The sequence below is a fragment of the Chenopodium quinoa genome, unplaced genomic scaffold (assembly GCF_001683475.1).
Source record: "Chenopodium quinoa cultivar QQ74 unplaced genomic scaffold, ASM168347v1, whole genome shotgun sequence".
Classification (NCBI taxonomy): domain Eukaryota; kingdom Viridiplantae; phylum Streptophyta; class Magnoliopsida; order Caryophyllales; family Amaranthaceae; genus Chenopodium; species Chenopodium quinoa.
In genome coordinates this window covers 6042722-6065297 of record NW_018744633.1, presented here as the reverse complement: position 1 = coordinate 6065297, position 22576 = coordinate 6042722, and the positions used below count along the sequence as shown (strand labels likewise).

Genomic DNA, 22576 nt, shown 5'->3' with positions numbered 1-22576 from the left:
ACATCTTTCTTTATACATGTGCAAATGTAATGTCCATTTAATCATTTTATACACTAGTATTAATTAATGACATAAATATTTGTTTTTGCCACCTCATTTAATCTATAAAGGTTGATTTATATATATTTATAGAATATTTTTTTTTTTGTTTGATGATACGAAGTATAACTTTTGTTGTTGTTGTTACGTTGTTGATCGAGGTTGGTTGTTGTCTTATTGATAACATTGGTATGATTCTCAATGGATAATCTTTAGTAAGTACAAACTATATGGTCTATTTCTACAGAAGATTAAATATATGATCTCAATAAATTATAATATACTCTATATTGCCTATGCCTATATTGGTTCAATTCATTAACTATAAACACGAGCACTTGGAATAAAATTGTATATGAATATGACCTGTCAATTAAGGTCAACGAGTCGGACTCGGGTTAGATTTCGGGTCATGCTAAAAAATATCTCAAACAGTGTATAAACATAATACAAAATTGCGGAATTGGATCAAGTCAGATGGTCGAGTCTAGATTCTCTCTCAACAACTTATCGGGTTCTGATCGAGTTGAGTTGAGAATCAACAATTCAATCTATGAATATCATTAGTATTGGTTAGTCAAAATTAAACCATTTAAATTGTGAACTACATCATATATTATTGTGAACTCCTTCAAGTGACATCTATTGATCAAATGCCAACACGTAAAAGATACGCTCCACATAATCAACATATAAACTGCTCTCTAGTTCATTGGTCTACTTATTTTCCTCAACCAATATTAGATCATAGTACATGAATAGGATCATACTTCATACACATTATTAGAAACTATCCTATTACCTATATATGTGCACACTTTTAGTAAGCAAGCACATCTACATTTAAAGTTATAAACATATAGTCATGCGCATAACAAACCGCATTGAAATGATGTGAACAAACGGCCATAAAAAGTGACTCAATTATTCCTTTCACGGATCATCTATAACTTCCTCTCTTATACCCTAAGCTTATAAGGGAAAACCGTGGAATTTCAGCCAAGTTTCCCACTAAATTTCCAACCTCTAATTAAGGAAAACAAAACTAAATATAAATGGGATGATATTAAATAGTAAAGTTCCTAATTTAACCCCGCAAGGTTTATCATGATAACTAAGAATGAATCTAACAAATTAATTTTGTTCCATAAGTACTCTTTCTCTGCCCCATTGCTGAACAGAGGTGTAGTCGTTTAGATGCACATGCTTTTAAAATTGTCAATTAAAGTTAATAGTGAAGTATGTAGCATACTAGCAGAATTCGGGGAAACCAAATGTAGTTACGTGAAAGTAATAAACTTTTCATTCCTGAAAATCTTTTAACAGACTGATATGCTTTGACTTTTAATACGGAATACAACTTTGACCATCTTTTTTATTATTATATAAAATAATTTAAAATGTTACTCGTAAGTAAGATGATGTAGAATTTTTTATTTGAATTACTATTGAAATATCAAATTATACTAAAAGTCAAAACATATTAAACTGAGTATTTAAGATCGAAGTGTTTTAAGGCAAAAAGAAACATAAGTTGTATACCTAGCTATATGTCACAATCTTAAAAGTCATGACCGCTCAAAATTTCAAACATATTAGGAGCTATAATAATAATGATAGTGAAATTTTAAAAAAACAAAACCCGTGAGTTGTGAGGTTAATTTAGACAATTTACTCAGCTTTAAAAACTGACCAAAAACAAGGAATAAGTTGGATATTTTTTTCAACCTTATTTTGTTGTTTCTTGTTATAAAAGTAGTAGCTTTAAAGTTCTTCATTTGTATTGAGTCTTATATGCTCTTACTTTGAGGTACTGCCAATAAATTCCTTCAAATAGCAATGCAGCATTGTTCATTCTTGTGAAGAAATTAAGACAAATAGATCAAATTAAAAGAGAGTAATTAAATAAAAATGGAGGGAAAATATTGGGTTTTAATGGGAGTTTTGGCAATGGTGATTGTTGCAAGTAGAGGAAGTGATGAAGAAGGTGGTGAAGTAACGTATGATGGAAGGTCTCTCATTGTTGGTGGGCAGAGGAAGCTACTCTTCTCCGGTTCCATTCATTATCCTCGAAGCACCCCCGAGGTTAGTACGTATTCTCGGTTTTTTTCTATCTTAAAGTACTCGTGTCAGATACTCGACTAGACATTGTTTTACCATAATGTATGTAGGTGTTAATACTATGAAATCATTTATATTCAAGTTTGTATAATAATGTAGGTTATGAATTTAAGAATATTTTGGTATTGACAAAGCTGGTGTCAACTTGGTGTTTATTGGAGTTCCAATGAGAATTTTATTTCATACAAGTTATTGTGTGATTCTGTTTGGTTTTATTTTGAATGAGTTGAATTTTAAATGAAATTGTAATGCTTTGGTATAAGTAAATAATACAGGATTAAACAAATACAATAGATTTATCCGACTACTTGTTTAAGATAAATTAGTTGGTATGAAAAAGAAATGATGCGATAGATGTCATCTTGTGATTTACGTAACACCGCTAATGATCCTCATACTATTAGAGATTTTTTATGTAATTAATATCAGAAAATCCATATTCATGTTGATTGGAAGCTAAGAATATTATCTATCCTTTATTTTACATCACGACATAAATCTTCATGACCTACTTGTATAAGATAGATTTATATTAGTTGGAGTTTGATCGAGATGAAAACAATTGCTTTCTATTCCGAGTACATGTAAGAAACGATATCATCTCGTGTTTTACTTTACTTTAATCCTCTAAAGAATCTCACACTCGCCTCTCGTTTATGAGATGAACTGATTGGAGTTGAACTGAACTGAATATTTTAAGAGAAAAGAAAATTAGAAACTGAAGTGAACTGAACTGAATATTTTAAGAGAAAAGGAAATTAGAAACTGAAGTGAACTGAACTGAATTGGATTGATTGAAGCTGAATTAAACTGAAAATAAGTCGGAGAAAATAGGCCCTAACCGAGTAACTAAGTAACTAATAAGTTGTGACCTATCCTATTACCTAGTGAAGTAGTGATGTATCAAAGGCAACCTCATTGAGGTATGTAGACCATTGGCAATTTGGCATGAATTGGACGGTAGGAAACTACTGAGCAATCAAATATCACACGGTTCATACCTCCCCAAAAAGAGAGATAACATTCTAACTTTCATCATTTAAAAACATGGAAAGGTTCATGATTTTCATCATATCTTTATCAGAATTACTCTTTTTTAAAGGTAACAGTCTTAAACTATTGTTGGATTCAAAAATAAAGCTACTTATGTCAGAACTCAAAATGCTTCAATTAGCTGTCTTTTTGTAAAACTTACAAGTTTCAACTTTGAGCTTGTAATCCTTTACTAGTGAAATGCAGGTTTCGTAATTAAAGTTAAAGAGTGTAAAGGAGTGAATAATAAAGAAATTAACTAGGCCATATTTTTGGTGTTTAGCGAGCCACAAGGGCGGCATATAAGTATATAGCAGTTGCCAGTTGGCCTTTTAATTCTTTACAAGGCTAATGTAAATTAAAATTTCAATTACGGTAATGAAAATTTGAACATGTGTCATAGACTCATAGCGTACACAATCTCAATATTAAACATTAGCCCATATAATACTTCGTATATTGTAAAATAAAGTCTATTTTAAGTGAAGACCTAAATCGCCTAATTTCCCAAGGAAGCTACATTGAAAACAACTGTAATTGTTTTGAGGCAATCTTGCCAATCAATTTTGGACATCTTAAAATGAAATACGGGACAAATTACGGGTCTGTTCTGATTTACTAAATTGAGCTGAACTGATTGGAGGTGAATAGAACTGAATCGAATATTTTATAAGAAAATAAAATTAGAAACTGAAGTGAATTGAAAAAAAGGTGAAGTGAACATACCCTAAAAATAAAGATAAAGAATTAAAGAGTATTCCGCTTGGAAAATATAGTAAGCCAAAACTTTTAATTCTTTGTTTTCGATCTTGAGAAGACAAAATTCAAAAACACGTACACACTTACGTTATACGGAGTATGTTTTGATGTATTATACTCAAAATGTTCAAAAGAATAATTATGAATTTTTTTAGATAAATTTTGATGTATTATACTCAAAATATTCTAATATGACGAAGTAATGACTAATGAGGGTTATTTTGTTAAAAAAAAAATCTCCGTATTTATGGAGTTGTACGAGTGTTGTACCTTGTGCCCGGTGTGGCAATATATGGGTATCAGGGTATGGGTATGGGTATGAGACTATCAGGGTATGACTACCAATAGAGTACCTTTTTGATCTATTCCTCGAAATTTTAGGTAATTTAGTAGAAAGTTCGTAATAAAATATATAGAAAGTGAGATTGATGGAAGAATAAAATACAACGTCGTAGTTGGAAATAAAGAAACAACATACGACTAAAAGAAGTACTCCGTAGAGGGTTAGGGTGAAGAATAATCTATATTTATGTCGTGGGGCAAAGAAACTCGTTTACATAAGGGGTTGATTTCATTTCCCGCGTGGAGAGGGTTAGGGTCATTTCAATTTTCCCCCCTCTCAATTTTGCGTTTTTGCCAATTTCACAACTCCATTAATTTGAACACAAATTTCTTTTCATAGCCTAATATTCAAGGCAATCAATGGAGCATAATCAGATTACAGTCTGCACAAGTATTTTCTTTTCTTTTATTAATTTTAAATTTATTTATTTATTTATTTTTTATTGTGATGCAATAGTATAATTTATCATGGTTATGCATTTCTCTAGAATAACATTTTATGTGTTGCATCTCTTACTCAACAGTATAATTCAGTTTTGATCTATACATTGATACCCGTGATCAGTTATAAACTAGTTATTGGTTCTGGCGATGCTCTAAATTTGTTTGAATTGTTTCGGGTACCAAAGCCTTATTCTACGTGCAATTACTACATGGATTCGAGTTCTTATCATACCAATTTGACAATCATGATTGACAAGAATAATAGACAAATCAAAGTGTCACTACACTCACTAGTGATAATCATGGATGAATTGAATTGACAAATTGAAGTGTAATTAGTGGTGGAGGATATGAAGGTCACTAGTGCAATTAGAACAAAATGGATGAGAATCATACACAACTTATTCTAATCGATCGAGTTAGTATAAGTATGGTAACACAAGTTAAGAAAATGGATTCTCTATGTATGTGTATCTAATTTATGTAGGAGAGGAGTTTAGGATCCATAATCATACTATGGCAAAACCGCAAAAGTAATGATTGAAGAAATAGATGCAAATGCATATGCATTACCTTGAACATTTGAGATATTAAGGTGTTTCCTACTCTGTAGTCTTACTATATGATGACTTAACAATCTAAAAACATATGAATATCTTGTTGTTGTTAGTTCTCATTGATTAGTCATGTATTTGTCTATAATCTTATAAGGGTAGTAAATGATGAAGCTACACCTAGTGAGTAGTGACTTACTGACTTGTGTTAATATAATCTTTTGAATGATATTCAGATGTGGCCATCGTTAATAGCCAAGGCCAAAGACGGTGGACTGGATGTAATTCAAACTTATGTGTTCTGGAGCGTCCATGAACCCCAACCAGGTCAGGTATGTGTGTTCTTTTATCCCGTCTTCATGGTAAAATATGCTGATTTGATTGTATTCTCCCTTTCTTCTGTCCTTATATAGTCGTATTGATGTTATATTATCTTGTTTTATGTAGTATGATTTCACTGGAAGGTATGATTTAGTAAAGTTCATCAAGGAGGTTCAAGCACAAGGGTTGTATGTTTGCCTCAGGATTGGCCCATACATCGAAAGTGAATGGAGTTATGGGTCTGTATTCACACATTTGCATAATTTGTTTGTTTTGATGTTTTTTTACCCACTAGGCTATCCTGCCTTTGGTAATGAGATATTATATGTTTTCTGAATGATGCTTATGCAACTTTAAATGGTCTAATGGATGCGCTATTGTGATGTTGCAGGGGTTTTCCGTTTTGGCTGCATGACATCCCTGGCATTACATATAGAACAGACAACAGACCGTTCAAAGTACTTAATTGTGCTGTTTCTTGTTATCTGTCTGATATCATTACTCTGATGTGTGTTATTGTCTTGGAGTTTTGCTAAAAGTATTTTTCTTTTTGTAGTTCTATATGCAAAATTTTACAACAAAAATAGTAAGCCTCATGAAATCAGAGGGGTTATATGCTTCACAAGGAGGCCCTATAATATTGTCACAGGTACGATGAGTTACTAGCATTTCTGATGATGACTTTTCTTGAAGTAAACCTGTAACTTTACAAACTATGAATCTTCAAATAGATTGAAAATGAATATCAAAACGTTGAAGCAGCTTTTGGAAAAAAAGGGCATTCTTATGTACGATGGGCTGCTGGTATGGCTGTTGGGCTTCAGTCCGGTGTTCCTTGGGTGATGTGTAAGCAAAGTGATGCTCCTGATCCTGTGGTTAGTCCCTTCAATTCCAATCTTTCTTGTCATTTCTATTTATAATGAATAGAGGAATTTCATTTTCTTATTCTGTAATTTGTTTGATCTCTTTAGTTACGATTTATACTCAACAGATTAATACGTGCAATGGGATGAAATGCGGGGAAACCTTTGCTGGGCCTAACTCCCCAAACAAACCATCAATGTGGACAGAAAACTGGACATCTTTGTATGTATGATTTAACTTAAGCAATTAGCTGTTTTGGTGCTTAGCTTCCTTTTGGTATCAAAGTAGTTGTTGTGATGAGAATTTTTTATTTTGTAAACCGCATGGTTCCATACAGTACCTGTCACTGAAACTCTGCTTTGGAGCCCAACACACATCGAGGCATCTTTAGACACTTGAATCAGTAACCAAGTTCAATTTACAACTAATATAAGTTCAGATTTGGGCAAATATATTCTACATCAAACAAGGCAAATAAGCTCAGATAGGAAAATGAAAAAATATGAAGCACATATGTCACACTAAGTAAAATAACAGAAGTTTGAAGAGAAGTATTGAGATTTATGTGTATCAGAAATCTACTTCTCTGGTAACCTTATAATTGTTCGATACAGCTTCCAAGTCTTTGGTGGGAAGCCATACATAAGGTCTGCGGAAGAGATTGCATTTCACGTCTCACTTTTTCTTGCAAAAAATAATGGATGTTATGTGAATTACTATATGGTATGTAGTTACTTAAGCTGTCACATTTCATACACCCTATTTCTTAATACTTCGAACATGTTCCATTATATAATTAGTTATCTTAGATTTACTTCTGGTTTCTGACATGTATATAGTACCATGGAGGAACAAATTTTGGAAGAACAGGCACTTCTTATGTTACCACCAGTTACTATGATGAAGCACCGCTTGATGAATATGGTGTGTACTGCCAGGTTTGGTTCACATATGCATGTGTATAAAACTTACATTACATGATTTAATTTCTTTTCTCAATCAATATATAGGTCTTATAAGGCAACCTAAATGGGGCCACCTTCGGGAGCTTCATATGGTGATAAAAGCTTGCTCAAAAACCTTGCTTGAGGGAAAGAAGTCCTATCTTTCCTTGGGACAACTACAGGCGGTATTTGACTGTTTTTCATTTGATTCAGTTGTCAGAGAAAATGATTATTTGTATATACATCTCATTGATGATCATGATTTTAATAACCAGGCATATGTTTTCGAAGAAGAGACTGGGGGTTGTGCTGCCTTTTTAATTAACAATGACTCAAGAAATAGTGCAAATGTTGTGTTTCGGAACAGATCATATCAACTTCCTCCGAAGTCAATTAGCATCCTTCCAGATTGTGTGAATATAACTTTCAACACATCAACGGTAATCATAGCTCTTGATTTTAGATCTTAGCTTGCTATCACAGGAAAGCTGAGCTATAATTTGTTTATGCTCTATGTATCTCTCACCACAGATAACAACAGAAAGTGGAAAGAGAAATGCTAGATCAGAACTAGCTATCAGCTCAGCTACTAAATGGGAGTTATTAAGTGAGATGATACCGAACTTCTCAGACACTTCTTTGAAGGCAGGTGCTTTACTAGAACAAATGAATGTAACAAAAGATGAATCTGATTATCTCTGGTACACTCTAAGGTAAATTGATTTGATGTCCATGATTTGCTCTTTTCACCTTTGAGAGAAGTTTTAGCAAATATAAGTTATGATCAGAGTTACCAAATTCATTTTTCAACTAAATAAATTTTAGAATAAGGCTGTATATTATTATAAGCTTAGATGAGGAGAATTTAGGTGAAAATAACGAATCTTGAGTTTATGCATTTAACCTTCTAATTTTTTGGGGTTGCTTTTGCAGTTTTGAAGTTAATCCTTCTTGTAGTGAACCAGTACTTCATATTCGGTCTTTTGCACATGTTGCTTATGCTTTTGTGAATGACGCATATGCTGGTATGTCATTAGCATTGACTTATTCGTTTCTAAAAATATTGTTATGCAATGCATTGACATACTTACTGGTTTCTTTCTCTTACCTATTACAAAAACAGGAGGTGCCCATGGAAATCGCAGTGTCAAGAATTTCTCACTTGAAACCCCTATTAAGTTGGATAGTGGAACGAACAATATTTCTGTGCTAAGTGTGATGGTGGGATTACCGGTATAAATATTTGTTATGAGTTTCATTTTACACCATTGGCTTGCATTAATTACATTGTGATCATATATTAGTTTGTTCTACTTTGTATGTAAGGATTCTGGAGCATATCTTGAAAGAAAGTTTTCTGGACTGCGTGAAGTGGCTGTAAGATGCAACGGAGATGATTCCTATGATTTAGCAGTGAATTATACATGGGGATACAAGGTTTGTTTCATCTTGGCTTTGTAGTTGGCCTTTGCTAGCTGTCAAGATATCTATTTTAAGTTTCCAATACATTAAACTTACAATGACAACATTGTCCTTAGGTTGGATTATTGGGAGAAGATTCACAAATTTATAAAGAAGAGAACCTTGGAAAAGTGGTTTGGGGTGGACTTGAACCTTCCACTGCAAAGCCTCTCACTTGGTATAAGGTAAAAATTTGTAGCTTATTCAAGCTTACAGTAATTTAAGTCCCTTGTCTTAATTTGACTGGTTTTATAGAGTTTATATTATGATGCATACTGAACACAATTTTATGGTTTGAAATTTGGTAGACCATGTTTGATGCACCAGATGGAGAAGATCCAGTGGCCTTAGACTTAAGCAGTATGGGGAAAGGCGAAGCCTGGATCAATGGACAAAGTATTGGTCGTTATTGGGCGTCCTTGCTGACCCCTGACAGAAAACCTTCTCAAACAATGTAAGTTGCCAAGTCTACAAGCCATATGTCCATTTTTCCTTTATGAATATCCTTGATGAAAACTGATAGAAAGCCTGAGAACAAGTTTATTTCCAAGCTTAAATAAAGTTATTTCAGACAGAAAATGAACTTCTCTGACAAATGCTTCTCATCAATAATTTAGCATAAATACAGACGCACCTCAGTTAATATGCTGTATACAATGATAAGATAATCAGATTGCGGTGTAAAACATTCTGCTAGTTGTACTAGAGTCTCATTTTCATTTTGGTATTAGTCAACTGAAGATATGCTTGATTCTATCCTAGGTACCACATTCCCCGATCCTTTCTGAAATCGTCAGAAAATCTTCTGGTTCTGTTTGAGGAAGTTGGTGGAAATCCTCTCAAAGTTTCTATGAACACCATATCCTGGACTACTAGCAAGCGCGACAGCAATGTTAATAATGTTAAACGTGACATTAAATACCTGATGAGACCAGAAGGGATTCATACATGATACATGATTCTTTATTTATTCTTTTCTTTATTTTACAGGAAAAAAAATTCATGATTAATTATGCATACATCATAGTTACAAGTGATTGATAGCTTACTATATCGCTATGTATAAAATTGAACTACTCAGAATGTAAACACTGTGCTTCTGATGATTAATAAGAGTCATAATTTACGTAGTACATCAACTTCTGTATTTTCTAATCTGATTTAACAACTTTTTTTTTTTTTTTTTAAACTGCTTTGATTTGATCTACTCTGAAATAAAGGCATCACGATGTCCCTCAACTTTTATATATTAACAATACTGCTTCTGGTACTCCTAAAATTTGTAATCTCATATCCGAACATCTTTTACGTCAAGAACATCGGAAACTGTGCTCTCACATAGTCAAGAACTGAAGTTAAATATTCGTAGAGTTTCAGACTTTCAGTGTGCAGTGTCACTCTTGTCAGACCAGATCTAGGCTGCATTTAAGTATACACATGCTGAAACCCGGCCCACAATAGTTGTCCTTGTTGGACTGTGATCAGCCCAATCCACCCATATGCATAGATCCAAGAGAGGGCCCACTTTCTGGTGACCAGATTTTGCTCCTTGAATTGAGTAATCACCGCCCAACATAAGACATGAGATTTGTCTTTCAGTTTTATGTGCATGGGACCTTGAAATTTAATATATTTAACCCAAAATTATGATATTTTTGATGGAAAATAAATGGAAGATATTGGTCTGACATTGTATATTTTACTTGTACTGTTCTGCATAATAATTCAGATAATCTATGTTATTAATTTGATAACTTTAAGGAGGGATTAAGAATGAGATTCTGTTACAAATTTAATGTTTGTTTTTATTTGATTATTTGTCACGATTTTTGCTAATAATGTCACCTGTTTAAGCTACAATCAATCAGTCTAATAAGTATCAAACTGTAGACAATAGTTGTAACTCTGTAATTGCTGGATTTCAAGCAGCTTCTATTTTAGAATTAGGATCTCAAGCAATTTCTGTTTCACTTTTAGCATTTGGATCCAACCACATGTACCAGAAAGACAAGCCAGTTCAGGCACGGCACGACTTGATGTGGTTTTAGAATTTTAATTGCGGTTGATATGTTATATGTTGGACCACGAGCTATACTTGGACCAAATTTTTGGGTAATGGAGGGTGTTTCAACAAAGTGAGAAATTTACTTACTACGTATGTTAGTAATCCCTCTAAATAGAAGACACCAAGGGGTGGGACTTTTCAAACCGAACCGTGAAACCGCCCGTTACCGAACTGAACCATCACGGACCGATCCGTTTATAAACCGATAAATTTAAACTGAAAACCGAATTGAACCGTTCAATATCAAACCGAAACCGAATCGAACCGCTCAATGTCAACCCGTTACGGACCGTAAACCGATAACAAACCAAACTGCTCAAATCCGAACCGAAACGAAACCGAACCGAATGGTTTATAAACCCGTTAATGACCCGAACCATTTATAAACCGAAACCGTTTAAACCGTAAAAAAAACCGTTTAAACCGAACCATTTGTAACCCGCTAACCGTTTATACCGACCCGTTTATGAACCGAAACCGTTTAAATCGCAGGAAAAACTGTATAAACCGAACGGTTATAATCTGCTAACCGTCTAAACTGAACTGCTATAACCCGTTAAACCGTTAAAATCGAACTGTTTTCGAATCGCAACCTGTTTAAACTGATCCGATTACAAGCTGCTTAATTCAAATTGAATTATTTACAACCTAAATGGCTAAATACAATTAATGTTAATAAATGTAGATCTAATCAAACGGCTTAGGTTTATACAAAGGTTTATATCACCTAGACCTAGTCCAATGGCATTATTAATGTCGTTTTAGATTACTTATTTATTTTAATTAATATCAAATGTAACATACTAGTATTATTAATTTATTATATATTTATATATATACTTTAATTTAACAAAGGTAACAATAAATATAAATTTTAAAATATATACAATAAACATTACTAAATGTAGATCTAATTAAACGACTTAGGTTTATACAACGGTTTATATCACCTAATCCAACGACATTATTAATGTGAATATTGTCGTTTTAGATTACTTATAATTTTAATTAATATCAAATGTGAAATGTAACATACTAGTATTATAATATATATTATATATACTTTAATTTAACAAAGGTAACAATAAATATAAATTAAAATTAAATAACTTTAATTATTCCAAAAAAATACATTTCATCTACATTTTACATTAAAAATAAATAAGTTAAGGATTTACATTTTACATATGATCATAAATTATCCTAATAACAAAATTTAACCTAAAAAAACATTCCTAAAAACAAAAGGCAGCAGAATCTTGAAGCAGCAGCACAGCACAGAGGAAATAGCAGCAACAAGCAGGAACCAGCTCACGCAATAACAGATCAGCAACTTATCAAAAACAAGGAACAATATAAGCAGAAGGGACTTAGCAGGAACTAATTTTTGTTTTTCAAAATTGCTCTCAGATTTACGTTTATCGTATCATCACTGAGCAATGGCTGTTTTAACTTAAAACTTGAAAAATGCTGCCAGCAAGTACGTATACATTGAAGTCTCAACATAAATGACAAGGGCAACGGTGATTCAAGAAAAATTAAAACAGCAAGCATAAGAAACAACAGCAACAAAACTTATCATAAATTCATAACACAAAAGGCAGCAACAATACTGAAGCAGCAACACAGCACCTCAAGCTGGTAGGAGGCAGGAACCAGCTCAGGCAGGCAACAATATAGGCAAAAACAACTCAGTAGGGACAACAACCAAAAGGCAAAAGCACTACCAGCAGCTCAAAACAAGTTCAAGCAACTTCAAAACTAATTTTTGTTTTTTAAAATTGCTCTCAGATTTACATCACTGAGCAATGGTTGTTTTAACAAAAAACTTGAGAAATGCTGCCAGCAAGTACGAATGTACGATTGGTATCATACTATCATTGCCTCATTGAATCATTGGTATGTAAGTAATTAAGTATGAAACTATGTAACTATGTACGTATAATCGATAAACATATATGTTAAAACTTAAAAGTTTAAAACATTTGTTGATCGATCTAATTGAGTACTTGTACTTCCTTAATTATCGACTTATTGTATTCTAAGTATCAACTCATTAACTCATGGTCATGACGCGATCTTTAAAACAATCATGATTCATGACTTCATGACCCAAACCGCTTATAAATCGAACCGACATGATCTGAACCGTTTATAAACCGAACCGACATTGGACTGGGTAAACCCGCCCCTAAACCGGCCCATTTCAAACCGAACCGATATGATTCGTACCGTTTATAAACCGAACCAACAGTGACCCGGGTAAACCCGCCCCTAAACCGACTCGTTTCAAACCAAACCGGCATGATCCAAACTGTTTGTAAACCAAACCGACATCAACCTGGGTAAACCCGCCCCCTAAACCGACCCGTTTCAAACTGAACCGGCATGATCCGAATTGTTTATAAACCGTCCCGCTTATGACCCAAACCGAATTTAAACCGTAAAGAAAAAAACCGATACCGAACCGACCCGTTAGCTAAATCAAACCGTTTCAACCCGAACCGCTCCAAATCGAAACCGACTCACATAGAGGTCAAACCGAACCGCCAAACCGAAGTCCCACCCGGCATGACACAACATGATTCGACCAACCCCTTACCATGCCCAGGTGGCTAGGCGATAGTTTAATTAAAAAAAAATTCAAGTATACACTTTATTATTTAAGTAATGATTAGTACGGACTAGATTGTAAAACCCAATTACTCACTCGCATGTGTTTTCTGTTGAGTGATCAACTGATTATAGTACTGATCAGTAATTAATTGTATCTTATGTCTGAAATCTGCATTTTTGGGTCGTAATCTATTCAAAGTTTCTGTCTTTATTTCAAGATAAGTAAAGCTTGCTCTCTTTCTCTCTCTTACACATACCCCTATAAATTGCAAAAGACAGCAATCAATTGGTCAAGCAGTTGAATGCCCATCTACCCCAAAACAAATTCATCACAAATTTAGTATACTCCAGCTGTTAAAAAATCTTGATTTTTTTTTGAGCTAAAAATATTTGTAAGAAAAACCCCAAATTCTTTTTAAAAGCTTGATTCTTTTCATTTGATTTACACTAAAAAATGGAGTTCTAAGCTGAATTTTTGCACTTTCTGTAGAAATTTCTTACAAAGGAAAAATGGGGTTTAGTTTAATTTCAATACATTGCTTGGTTTTGGCATTGTTTCTGCAATTAACAGTTGGATATGGTAGTAATGTTTCATATGATAGTCGTTCTTTCATAATTGATGGACAAAGGAAGCTTCTTATTTCTACTGCTATTCACTACCCTCGTAGTGTCCCTGCTGTTAGTATTTTTCTCTCTATTATCTCTTACTCATTTTATATTATACCTAGTGGTGACTATTGGACCGTCTTATACAAGAATTTGCGTTTCGTATAATCGTGTTTATGTTATACTGTTTTTGTTTGTGTATGTGGTTGCTTGCTTAGTAACAAAATCAGGGAATTATCATTTAATACTTGTAAATTTTGGGGGGGTTTATGCCCAAGTGGGAATTTAAAATTATGGTTATACTGCTACATGGTATTTGTTACAATGTTGTATATTACACTGACATTCTCAAATTCTTTCAACGGATTATCTTGGAATGTCCAATTATCTATATCGGATAGTTTTTTATGACGGTTCGTGTTAGCTGACCTCAAATTATTTTGGAACTAAGGCTTTGTTGTTGTCGTTGTTGTTATAGTGCTACTTGATACTTGTTAAATTTTTGTATACTATACTAACAGTTTAATACTTCATGTTGATTTAGTGTCATGATCTGGAGACTGGACTGTAATATAATGTTCATGTTAAAGCTTTGCTGTGATTTGTAATGTGAAACCTTGTTTTGTTGTTGATTTGAGTAAAATTTTGGAAAAATGTAGATGTGGCCGGGTTTAATTCAGCTGGCAAAGGAAGGTGGTGCCAATGTCATTGAATCATATGTATTTTGGAACGGCCACGAATTGTCTCCTGACAATGTGAGTTAGAAAATTGTGAAAATTCATGTTAATTATTTCCTTTTCTGTAATACTTTTTGCTAATCTGCCAACTTGTGCTGTTGATTATGGTTGGTGATCTTATAGTACTATTTTGAGGGGCGGTATGATCTAGTTAAGTTTGTGAAGACGGTGCAGCAGGCTGGGATGTATATGATGCTTCGTATTGGACCCTTTGTTGCAGCAGAGTGGAATTTTGGGTATGGTTGTTTTCAGGAATCTTTATTCAATATAGCTGGGAAATTAGGATGATATTGCTCACAATCTTTGAATGTTTATATGATTATGTGAAAAAAACTCAATGTGTTTCATTGCAGAGGGGTTCCTGTTTGGCTGCACTATGTACCTGGAACTGTATTTAGGACTGACAATGAGCAATGGAAGGTACTGAATTATCTCTTCCTTCAGGCTTGCCAACCTTATATGCTATAAATTTAGATTTATAATGGAAGAAACTTATTCAATTGCCAAAATGTTTAGCATGAATCTTTAACTTTTCTGTGTTGGTGGTTGTCCTATGCAGTATTACATGAAGAAGTTCACGACATACATAGTGGACCTGATGAAGAAGGAGAAGCTTTTTGCATCACAAGGAGGTCCGATCATCATGGCTCAGGTACATTCAAATTAAATATTGTTTAAGCAAGTCCTGAAATGGATGTTGCACTGCATAGCAAAATGAGGAAGTGTTAGAAGTAGCAAGTAAAGCAGAACTTAGTTCAAAAGCTATATTTTTCTGTTCTTACAAAGCATTTGTATATTTGAGAAGTTAAGTGATATAGGATTATAGAGCACTTCTGGTAGTGAGTTGGTTCTGTTCTACAAAAATTCTTTTATGTATAGTGCTGTCTTACATTTGAGCACTTTTTGCTTTTGTTTTACAAGTTCCTTGTGGCTCTATTGGTTTTGTTTTCCTTCTGGTAATGTCATTCATACAACTACGGTATTTTTCTTTATTCTTGTAGGTAGAAAATGAATATGGTTATTATGAACAGTCATATGGAGATGGTGGGAAGAAATATGCCTTGTGGGCTGCCAATATGGCCCTTTCTCAGAACATAGGTGTGCCTTGGATAATGTGCCAGCAGTGGGATACACCTGATCCTGTGGTGAGAATATTTGGATATGCAGGTTCATTTTCCATGTGTGAATTCTGTGATTTCTTTGCTTCCCATGTATTTTGCTCGGAAAGGTTTATCATCTAAACCTTCACATGTGACATAGCTGCAATTCTGCAAACATATAACTACTTCTTGGACTATTTTGCTGATCTTGTCTAGTTGTGTTTCATGTCTGTCCATCTGTGTCTGCTTATTATGTCGTGTTATAGCTTCTTGATCTAATCGTCCCTTTGGGCATTGTGGGTGTCTCTGTTGAGCCCCAAGCTGATTTCCTCTTCCATTACATCCTATATACATGGCTCATTATTGGATTTCTGGATTGTTTTTAATGATAACTGAAACTCCAGGATCTATCACTACTTCCTTTCAGAAATTATAATATGAAAGGTTCTGCTTCAGTTGAGTTGTTTCTGACTTTCTATATCTTCTTTTGTCCCTCACCTTCCCAAAAAACAAAAAAGGAATAAGCAGAGAGATGTCTCACCCTTTATTTTATTTTATGCATAACCATTATTATTATTTTTTAATTTTTTTTTTAACTGATTATGTAAATGTTGTTAGTAAAACACTTCTCCTTTTTGGGAGAATTTATAGGTCAACTTGTGTAAAGGATGTTTCTTGCTTGTGGTAGAAATTGTACGCTTTAATACCATTACATTAATTTTACTCAGGTTTCCCATTCATATGCTTGCTGGTTTTTTTGTCTTGTTTAATGAATTTTTTAAGAACTTAACAGAAATCAATCATCAATGAGCCATAGTTTATGTGACCATGCTTATTATTTGCAGATAAATACTTGTAATGGATTCTACTGTGATGACTTTACTCCAAGTTCTTCCAAAAGTCCAAAGATTTGGACTGAGAACTGGCCTGGATGGTAACTTTGCTAACATGTTATTTGAGTTGCCTTTCAAGGTCTTCAGCTTTCCGAGTTTTTAGATTTTTAAGCATCTAGTTATAAATCAGTTCATGATTGAACAGACTATTTGACTTCTGCTCCAGGTTCAAAACATTTGGCGACGTGGATCCTCACAGGCCTGTCGAAGATGTTGCTTATGCTGTTGCTCGTTTTTTTCAGAAGGGTGGCAGTGTACACAACTATTACATGGTTAGTTTACTCGATCTCTGTGTCACTGATTTACTGTATATGGCCATTGTCGAATAACTCTAGTTAGGTACTATATTTCTAGCAATTGATTCTATGATTCTAGCAATTGATACAGAGATTGGCATAGAATTTTTTTAAAAAAGGTCAGAGATTCAAAGGAATGAGAAGGTACAAAAGAGAAAGGAAGAGGGATTTTTTTTAGGAAGAGAAAGGAAGTTGGAAAGGCATTTTTTTTCCCTCTTTTGTCTTCTTAACAATATTTTGTGTGTGTGTGTGTTGTAATTTCTGATTCAGTATCATGGCGGAACAAATTTTGGTCGAACTGCTGGTGGACCATTTATTACAACAAGTTATGATTATGATGCACCAATTGATGAATATGGTATTTTTCTCCGTTGCTTTTTTAATGTTCGCCCTGAACATCTTGCAGTTATAGTCAATTTTTATGAGATAAATCAAAATGGAAGATGCTCTTGCATCCTTTATATTATCTTTAGTGCTTCTGATGGCTAGGAAGAAAGTAGAAAGATGAGCTATACATGATTAACCTCTTTACTTTTTTTTTCTTCCAGGTTTACCAAGGCTTCCTAAGTGGGGACATCTCAAGGAACTTCATGGAGCATTAAAGTTGTGTGAGAATGCACTGATTACTGGAGAGAGGACTAATGTTTCTCTTGGTCCTCAACAAGAGGTGACTATTTTCCTTCTTTGGTACCTTAATTTTCTTGCTAGTGATATAATTTAGGAGTCTTGGAGTTGTCAGTCAATTTATAAAGGTTGGCATTATTTTGTCTCTCAAGACCTAATGTGACATTCACATATTGACTCTAATTCTTGACCTCTGTACAACTAAACTGAAGAGATAATGTAGTATGGCAAATCATTCTTTAATAGATAATTGAAATAAGTGCAATGAAACATTCGCAATGTTACACAAAGAGCTCTGTGAGATTGAGAAAATCTTCCTTCAAGCTGTTTTCAAGTTACATCTTTCTGTTATTATAATGTATGCCTGTTATAAAGATTACTAGATTAGACCAGTTGCTGCCCATAGGCATCTCAGAAAGCATTTGCAATTTTGCATAAGTATGATATCAATCTAGTTCTTAATTTATCACCACTATGCAGGCCAATGTATTTACAGACTCATCTGGAGTTTGTGCAGCCTTCCTTGCCAATATGGACAACAAAACTGATACAGTTGTGAAATTCAGAAACAAGACTTACCATCTGCCTGCATGGTCAGTTAGCATCTTGCCTGACTGCAAAAATGTAGTGTATAACACTGCCAAGGTCAGTTTCCGCATTTAAGGTTCTTTACCCCCCTGACCATTGTTTATCGTTGAGACTGTTGAACTCTCAGTGTTTCAGTATACTATTTTACTCTGTGTCCAGCAAAATCTTTATAAACCATGACAGAACAAAAATTAACTTGTCTTTACTGTTGGCTAATGTAGTAAACAGTAGTGTTCTTTGGAAATTAATTGGCGGTGCTTTTAAGCTACATAAAATGTCTTTTCCAATCTGATGTTATATGTTCTTGTAAATCCTTGTCCGTTATAACATGCTTCTGTCCTTGAATAGATTTCACAAATTGCCTTATGGATGTCCAATGTCTGAGTGTCTTCAAATTATTTCACATTTGTCTTTTCAAGTTATATTTCTCTTACTGTCTCTGCATCCACACACTTTCCTTATTATCTCCCTCTTCATTTTGCAAATTTTCTTTCTCTACCCATTATTTTTATTTCTTAATCTACATGCCAATCTCCCTGGAGTGAAACGATGGAGGGGGTATGTATTAAAATCAAACTGGTCAAAATTGGCCCCAAAGAACATGTTTAAATAGCCTCCGTTTTTTTTTTCTTTATTGTGGCAAATTGCTTCCTGGCTACTAGGACCTGTTATAAGTAATTGAGAAGGGAATCAAAACCTATCAGTGTTTCACAGTTGTGGGATCAAATTAAAGCAAAGAGGATTGCATGCCCTTTGCTGTGCAATATTGCTCTATGCAGCATTCAAATTTACTGCCTTTTTTCATCAGGTTGGATCCCAAGCTTCTGTGGTTGATATGGTGCCTGAGAATCTCAGGCCATCAGTGGTGCCACCTAGCAAAGACTTGAAATCTCTTCAATGGAAAGTGTTTGTTGAAAAACCTGGAATATGGGCAACACCTGAATTCAATATGACAGGTTTTGTCGATCATATAAATACAACAAAAGATTCTACTGACTACCTCTGGATCACAACAAGGTTGAACTCGGCATGTTCACTGCCATTTTCCTAATTTTTTATTTGCTTTCATCTTGGTTTTACATGTGTTTTACCCTTTTAAGAAATGGATTCTCTAGGAAGTTTGGATTCTGTAAACATTCAATAAGAAGACCAATGTCCTTGATAATTGGCATTACCCTTGCATTTAATCATAGGTGTAACTGGCGCTTCTTTTTTTATTTGCAGCCTGTATGTTGACAGTGATGAGAAGTTCTTGAAAGACAGAAGCAGTCCAGTACTATCTGTAAAATCAAAGGGCCATGCTCTTCATGTTTTTGTGAATCAAAAACTTCAAGGTGATACATGAATTATCCTTCCACATCTTGCTTCATTATATAAGAAATCAAAGCCTCTTCTGAATCTGTCACATCAGTAGCACATACATAATATGTTAGGTCACTAATGAGATTACGGAGTATAACACAACTGCATCTGAGTAATGTGCCCATTGTGGGCCAGAATTTAATGTTATTATCTGCAAAAGTGTTCTCTTTATCTTCCTTCTCTCCTCTTCGGCTCTTCAGTATCTTTTATACTAGAATCTAAGGAAGTTTTTCTTGCCAAATGCTTTTGTGCTTATTCACCAACACTTCTATATATTCAGGTAGTGGATTTGGGAATGGATCGGTCTTTTCCTTTGAATCTGAGATTCCCATATCTCTAAAGGCTGGAAAGAATGAAATTGCTCTTCTTAGCATGACTGTCGGCTTGCAAGTAAGCTTTCATCGCTTTGACACCTGAACAATATGTTTCTGCTTCTTTTTTTTTTTTTTTTTTTTTTTTTCATTTAGTATGTAATATTTACTTTATCGTTAGCTTGATAAGTCCTCTTTATTACCTAGAGAGTTATCAGTATGTTTGTACTTGTCGATTTCTACTCTTCTTTCTTGGGTTCCAAGTGTATTTTTCCTCCAGACTGCAGGGCCTCAGTACGAATGGATAGGAGCAGGCCTAACAAGTGTTGAAATTAAAGGTCTTAACAAAGGAGCTGTGAATCTAACTAAATTTAATTGGACCTACAAGGTTACTATTTTTGTTTTCCACCTCCATCATATCGTTTCTCACTAAAGTAGTTCCTAGTTTCTCACAGAACATATCTTCATTATTCTTTCAACTGTCTGAGTTGCCTGTACAATTGTTGAGAGTGCGTGCACTAGTATTGACATGATTAACTGCAAAAGGAAGCTTGCATTCTGACTCACATTGTTCCAATTTGTTGTGCTCTTAGATTGGATTACTGGGAGAGCAATTGAATCTGTATAAAGGTGATGATTTGAAAAGTACAAACTGGGTGTCGACCACTGAACCACCTAAGACAAAACCGCTTACATGGTACAAGGTAGAGTTGAGACTACGCCTTTGTGATCTGAGATTTAGAAAGTAGCTTTCAGTCTTTGAGGCAGTCTAATAATTTCTTACTTGCTTGACCTGTAAAGGCTTTGGTGGACCCACCCTCTGGGAATGAGCCTGTAGGACTGGATATGATACATATGGGGAAGGGCTTAGCTTGGTTGAATGGAGAAGAAATAGGAAGATATTGGCCTCGAAAAAGTCCCAAGCATCATGATTGTGTTGATCATTGTGACTACCGTGGAAAATTTTTACCCAACAAGTGCAGCACGGGATGTGGAGAACCGACCCAGAGATGGTACGAGTACATAGTTGCAACCTTTCCTTCTTTAATAATTTTTTAATCTTGCATATTTCTATATTGTTGCAACTGTTGCAAGTAGATGTGACATGTAAGCATGATTTGCTGATGTATTGTTTGCATCCAAAACTTCCATCCCCGCGCTTCCTCAACGTCTTTTCAAGTAGGTTCTGTCAGGCACAAAAGGAGAAATGCTTAAACTTGCTGAAGATATATTTTCCTTTTTTTTTTTTTTCTCAGTATTGTCCACTTTGTTAGCTTGTCAATCTAAATCACTTCCTCTGGTGCAGGTATCATGTTCCACGGTCCTGGTTTAAGCCATCAGGCAATGTATTGGTTATCTTTGAAGAAATCGGCGGAGATCCAACTCAGATTAGATTCTCCAAGAGGAAAGCCACTGGTGTTTGCAGTTCCGTTTCTGAAGATCATCCTTCTGTCTCTGTTGAATCCTGGACCACTGCTGTGAAAGACACCAATGATAAAAAGGCAACTGCGCAGCTAAGCTGCCCTAGTAATACTCGTATTTCTGCTATTAAGTTTTCCAGCTTTGGGAACCCTTCGGGAGCTTGTGGGTCGTACATCCAGGGAGACTGCCATGATCCCAATTCTGCATCTGTGCTGGAAAAGGTGAAAAACATTTCTCTTCCTATATTCTTTAGCTGTTTCTTAGAAGCATAAGAATATATAGCCTCCCTCATATGCTATATTATTATTTGTTTGCAGGTTTGTTTAAATAGAAGGGACTGCAGCATTGAGTTGAGCAAAGATAATTTCGATATAGGTCATTGTCCGGGAACAATTAGAAGGCTTGCTGTTGAAGCAGTTTGCAGCTGATAGGCAGTTATAGTAATAATTGTATTAGCTACTTCCTAGTTTTATTCAGTTAGGGAACACCCCCGTTATGAGTGTTGAGTCATATACATCATACCAAAAAAATACGGCTGGTTTTTCAGAGAATTGGGGAAAAAAAGAGGAAAAGAAACAGCGAGGCATTTATTACATTCAAGATTAACATTGTAATACCAACTATTGAAATGCATACCTTTCATTCAATAAATATATCACTCCATTGTGCACAAAATTAATTTTCGGCTAAAAATGATATATGTCTACATCATATTATAATTAAGACTTAAAGAGTACAATATTTCATGTCTATATTTTGGTGAAAGTGAAGTCTAAGCTATCAGTAAAAGAGGCTGGTTTCATGCTTGTTTCCCTCGTAGGGATAAATGGTGATGTGTGTGGAGTAAACAATAATCTAAACATTGTGTGCAGACATGATTTTTTCTATACAGTTTCCTACAGACTTGTGAAGAAACCAAGAGATACAGAGCTCTCGTCTGTAGTAATTGCGACACACATTTTGGTTCATTGCAAATGGAGGCCATCTTTAATCATAGGACAACAGAAGGCTTCAACTCCAGAAAACACGGGAAGCTTATTGGGAATCTTCAAAGTAAGGTGAGAAATCAATCGGC

The 22576-nt window shown here is 34.5% G+C and overlaps 2 protein-coding genes across 3 annotated transcripts; both read left to right on the top strand.

Annotated features, from left to right (window-relative positions):
• The first annotated feature begins 1786 nt into the window (after positions 1-1786).
• LOC110701306 (beta-galactosidase 6) lies at positions 1787-9880 on the top strand. The gene is made up of 18 exons (XM_021878938.1): positions 1787-2124; positions 5528-5623; positions 5739-5851; positions 6004-6070; positions 6169-6261; positions 6344-6487; positions 6604-6698; positions 7091-7199; positions 7316-7400; positions 7487-7605; positions 7696-7860; positions 7952-8133; positions 8354-8445; positions 8544-8653; positions 8747-8857; positions 8959-9066; positions 9190-9335; positions 9644-9880. The coding sequence occupies exons 1-18, from the start codon at positions 1951-1953 to the stop codon at positions 9831-9833; spliced, it is 2199 nt and encodes a 732-aa protein (XP_021734630.1). The 5' UTR covers positions 1787-1950; the 3' UTR covers positions 9834-9880.
• Positions 9881-13733: 3853 nt separating this feature from the next.
• LOC110701305 (beta-galactosidase 10) lies at positions 13734-22154 on the top strand. 2 transcript variants are annotated; one of them, XM_021878935.1, is made up of 19 exons: positions 13734-14240; positions 14828-14923; positions 15029-15141; positions 15259-15325; positions 15465-15557; positions 15907-16050; positions 16851-16939; positions 17065-17170; positions 17465-17552; positions 17743-17861; positions 18299-18463; positions 19215-19423; positions 19631-19740; positions 20049-20158; positions 20360-20467; positions 20673-20783; positions 20881-21092; positions 21386-21722; positions 21819-22154. In XM_021878935.1, exons 1-19 carry the CDS (start codon positions 14073-14075, stop codon positions 21927-21929), a joined length of 2556 nt encoding a protein of 851 aa, XP_021734627.1. In that variant the 5' UTR covers positions 13734-14072; the 3' UTR covers positions 21930-22154. The 2 variants fall into 2 exon arrangements, with proteins under 2 accessions (XP_021734627.1, XP_021734628.1); XM_021878936.1 differs by lacking the exon at positions 20360-20467 and having other exon boundaries at positions 14073-14240.
• The last annotated feature ends 422 nt before the right edge of the window (positions 22155-22576 follow it).

What these genes read in the sequence shown, in the direction of transcription:
- LOC110701306 (XM_021878938.1), top strand. Translation starts at nt 1,951, where the DNA reads ATGGAGGGAAAATATTGGGTTTTAATGGGAGTTTTGGCAATGGTGATT. An exon ending in GTGATGCTCCTGATCCTGTG is followed by an intron (nt 6,488 to 6,603) that starts GTTAGTCCCTTC and finishes TATACTCAACAG; the next exon opens with ATTAATACGTGCAATGGGAT. An exon ending in AGAAAACCTTCTCAAACAAT is followed by an intron (nt 9,336 to 9,643) that starts GTAAGTTGCCAA and finishes ATTCTATCCTAG; the next exon opens with GTACCACATTCCCCGATCCT.
- LOC110701305 (XM_021878935.1), top strand. Translation starts at nt 14,073, where the DNA reads ATGGGGTTTAGTTTAATTTCAATACATTGCTTGGTTTTGGCATTGTTT. An exon ending in TGTGAATCAAAAACTTCAAG is followed by an intron (nt 19,741 to 20,048) that starts GTGATACATGAA and finishes CTATATATTCAG; the next exon opens with GTAGTGGATTTGGGAATGGA. An exon ending in AATTTAATTGGACCTACAAG is followed by an intron (nt 20,468 to 20,672) that starts GTTACTATTTTT and finishes TTGTGCTCTTAG; the next exon opens with ATTGGATTACTGGGAGAGCA.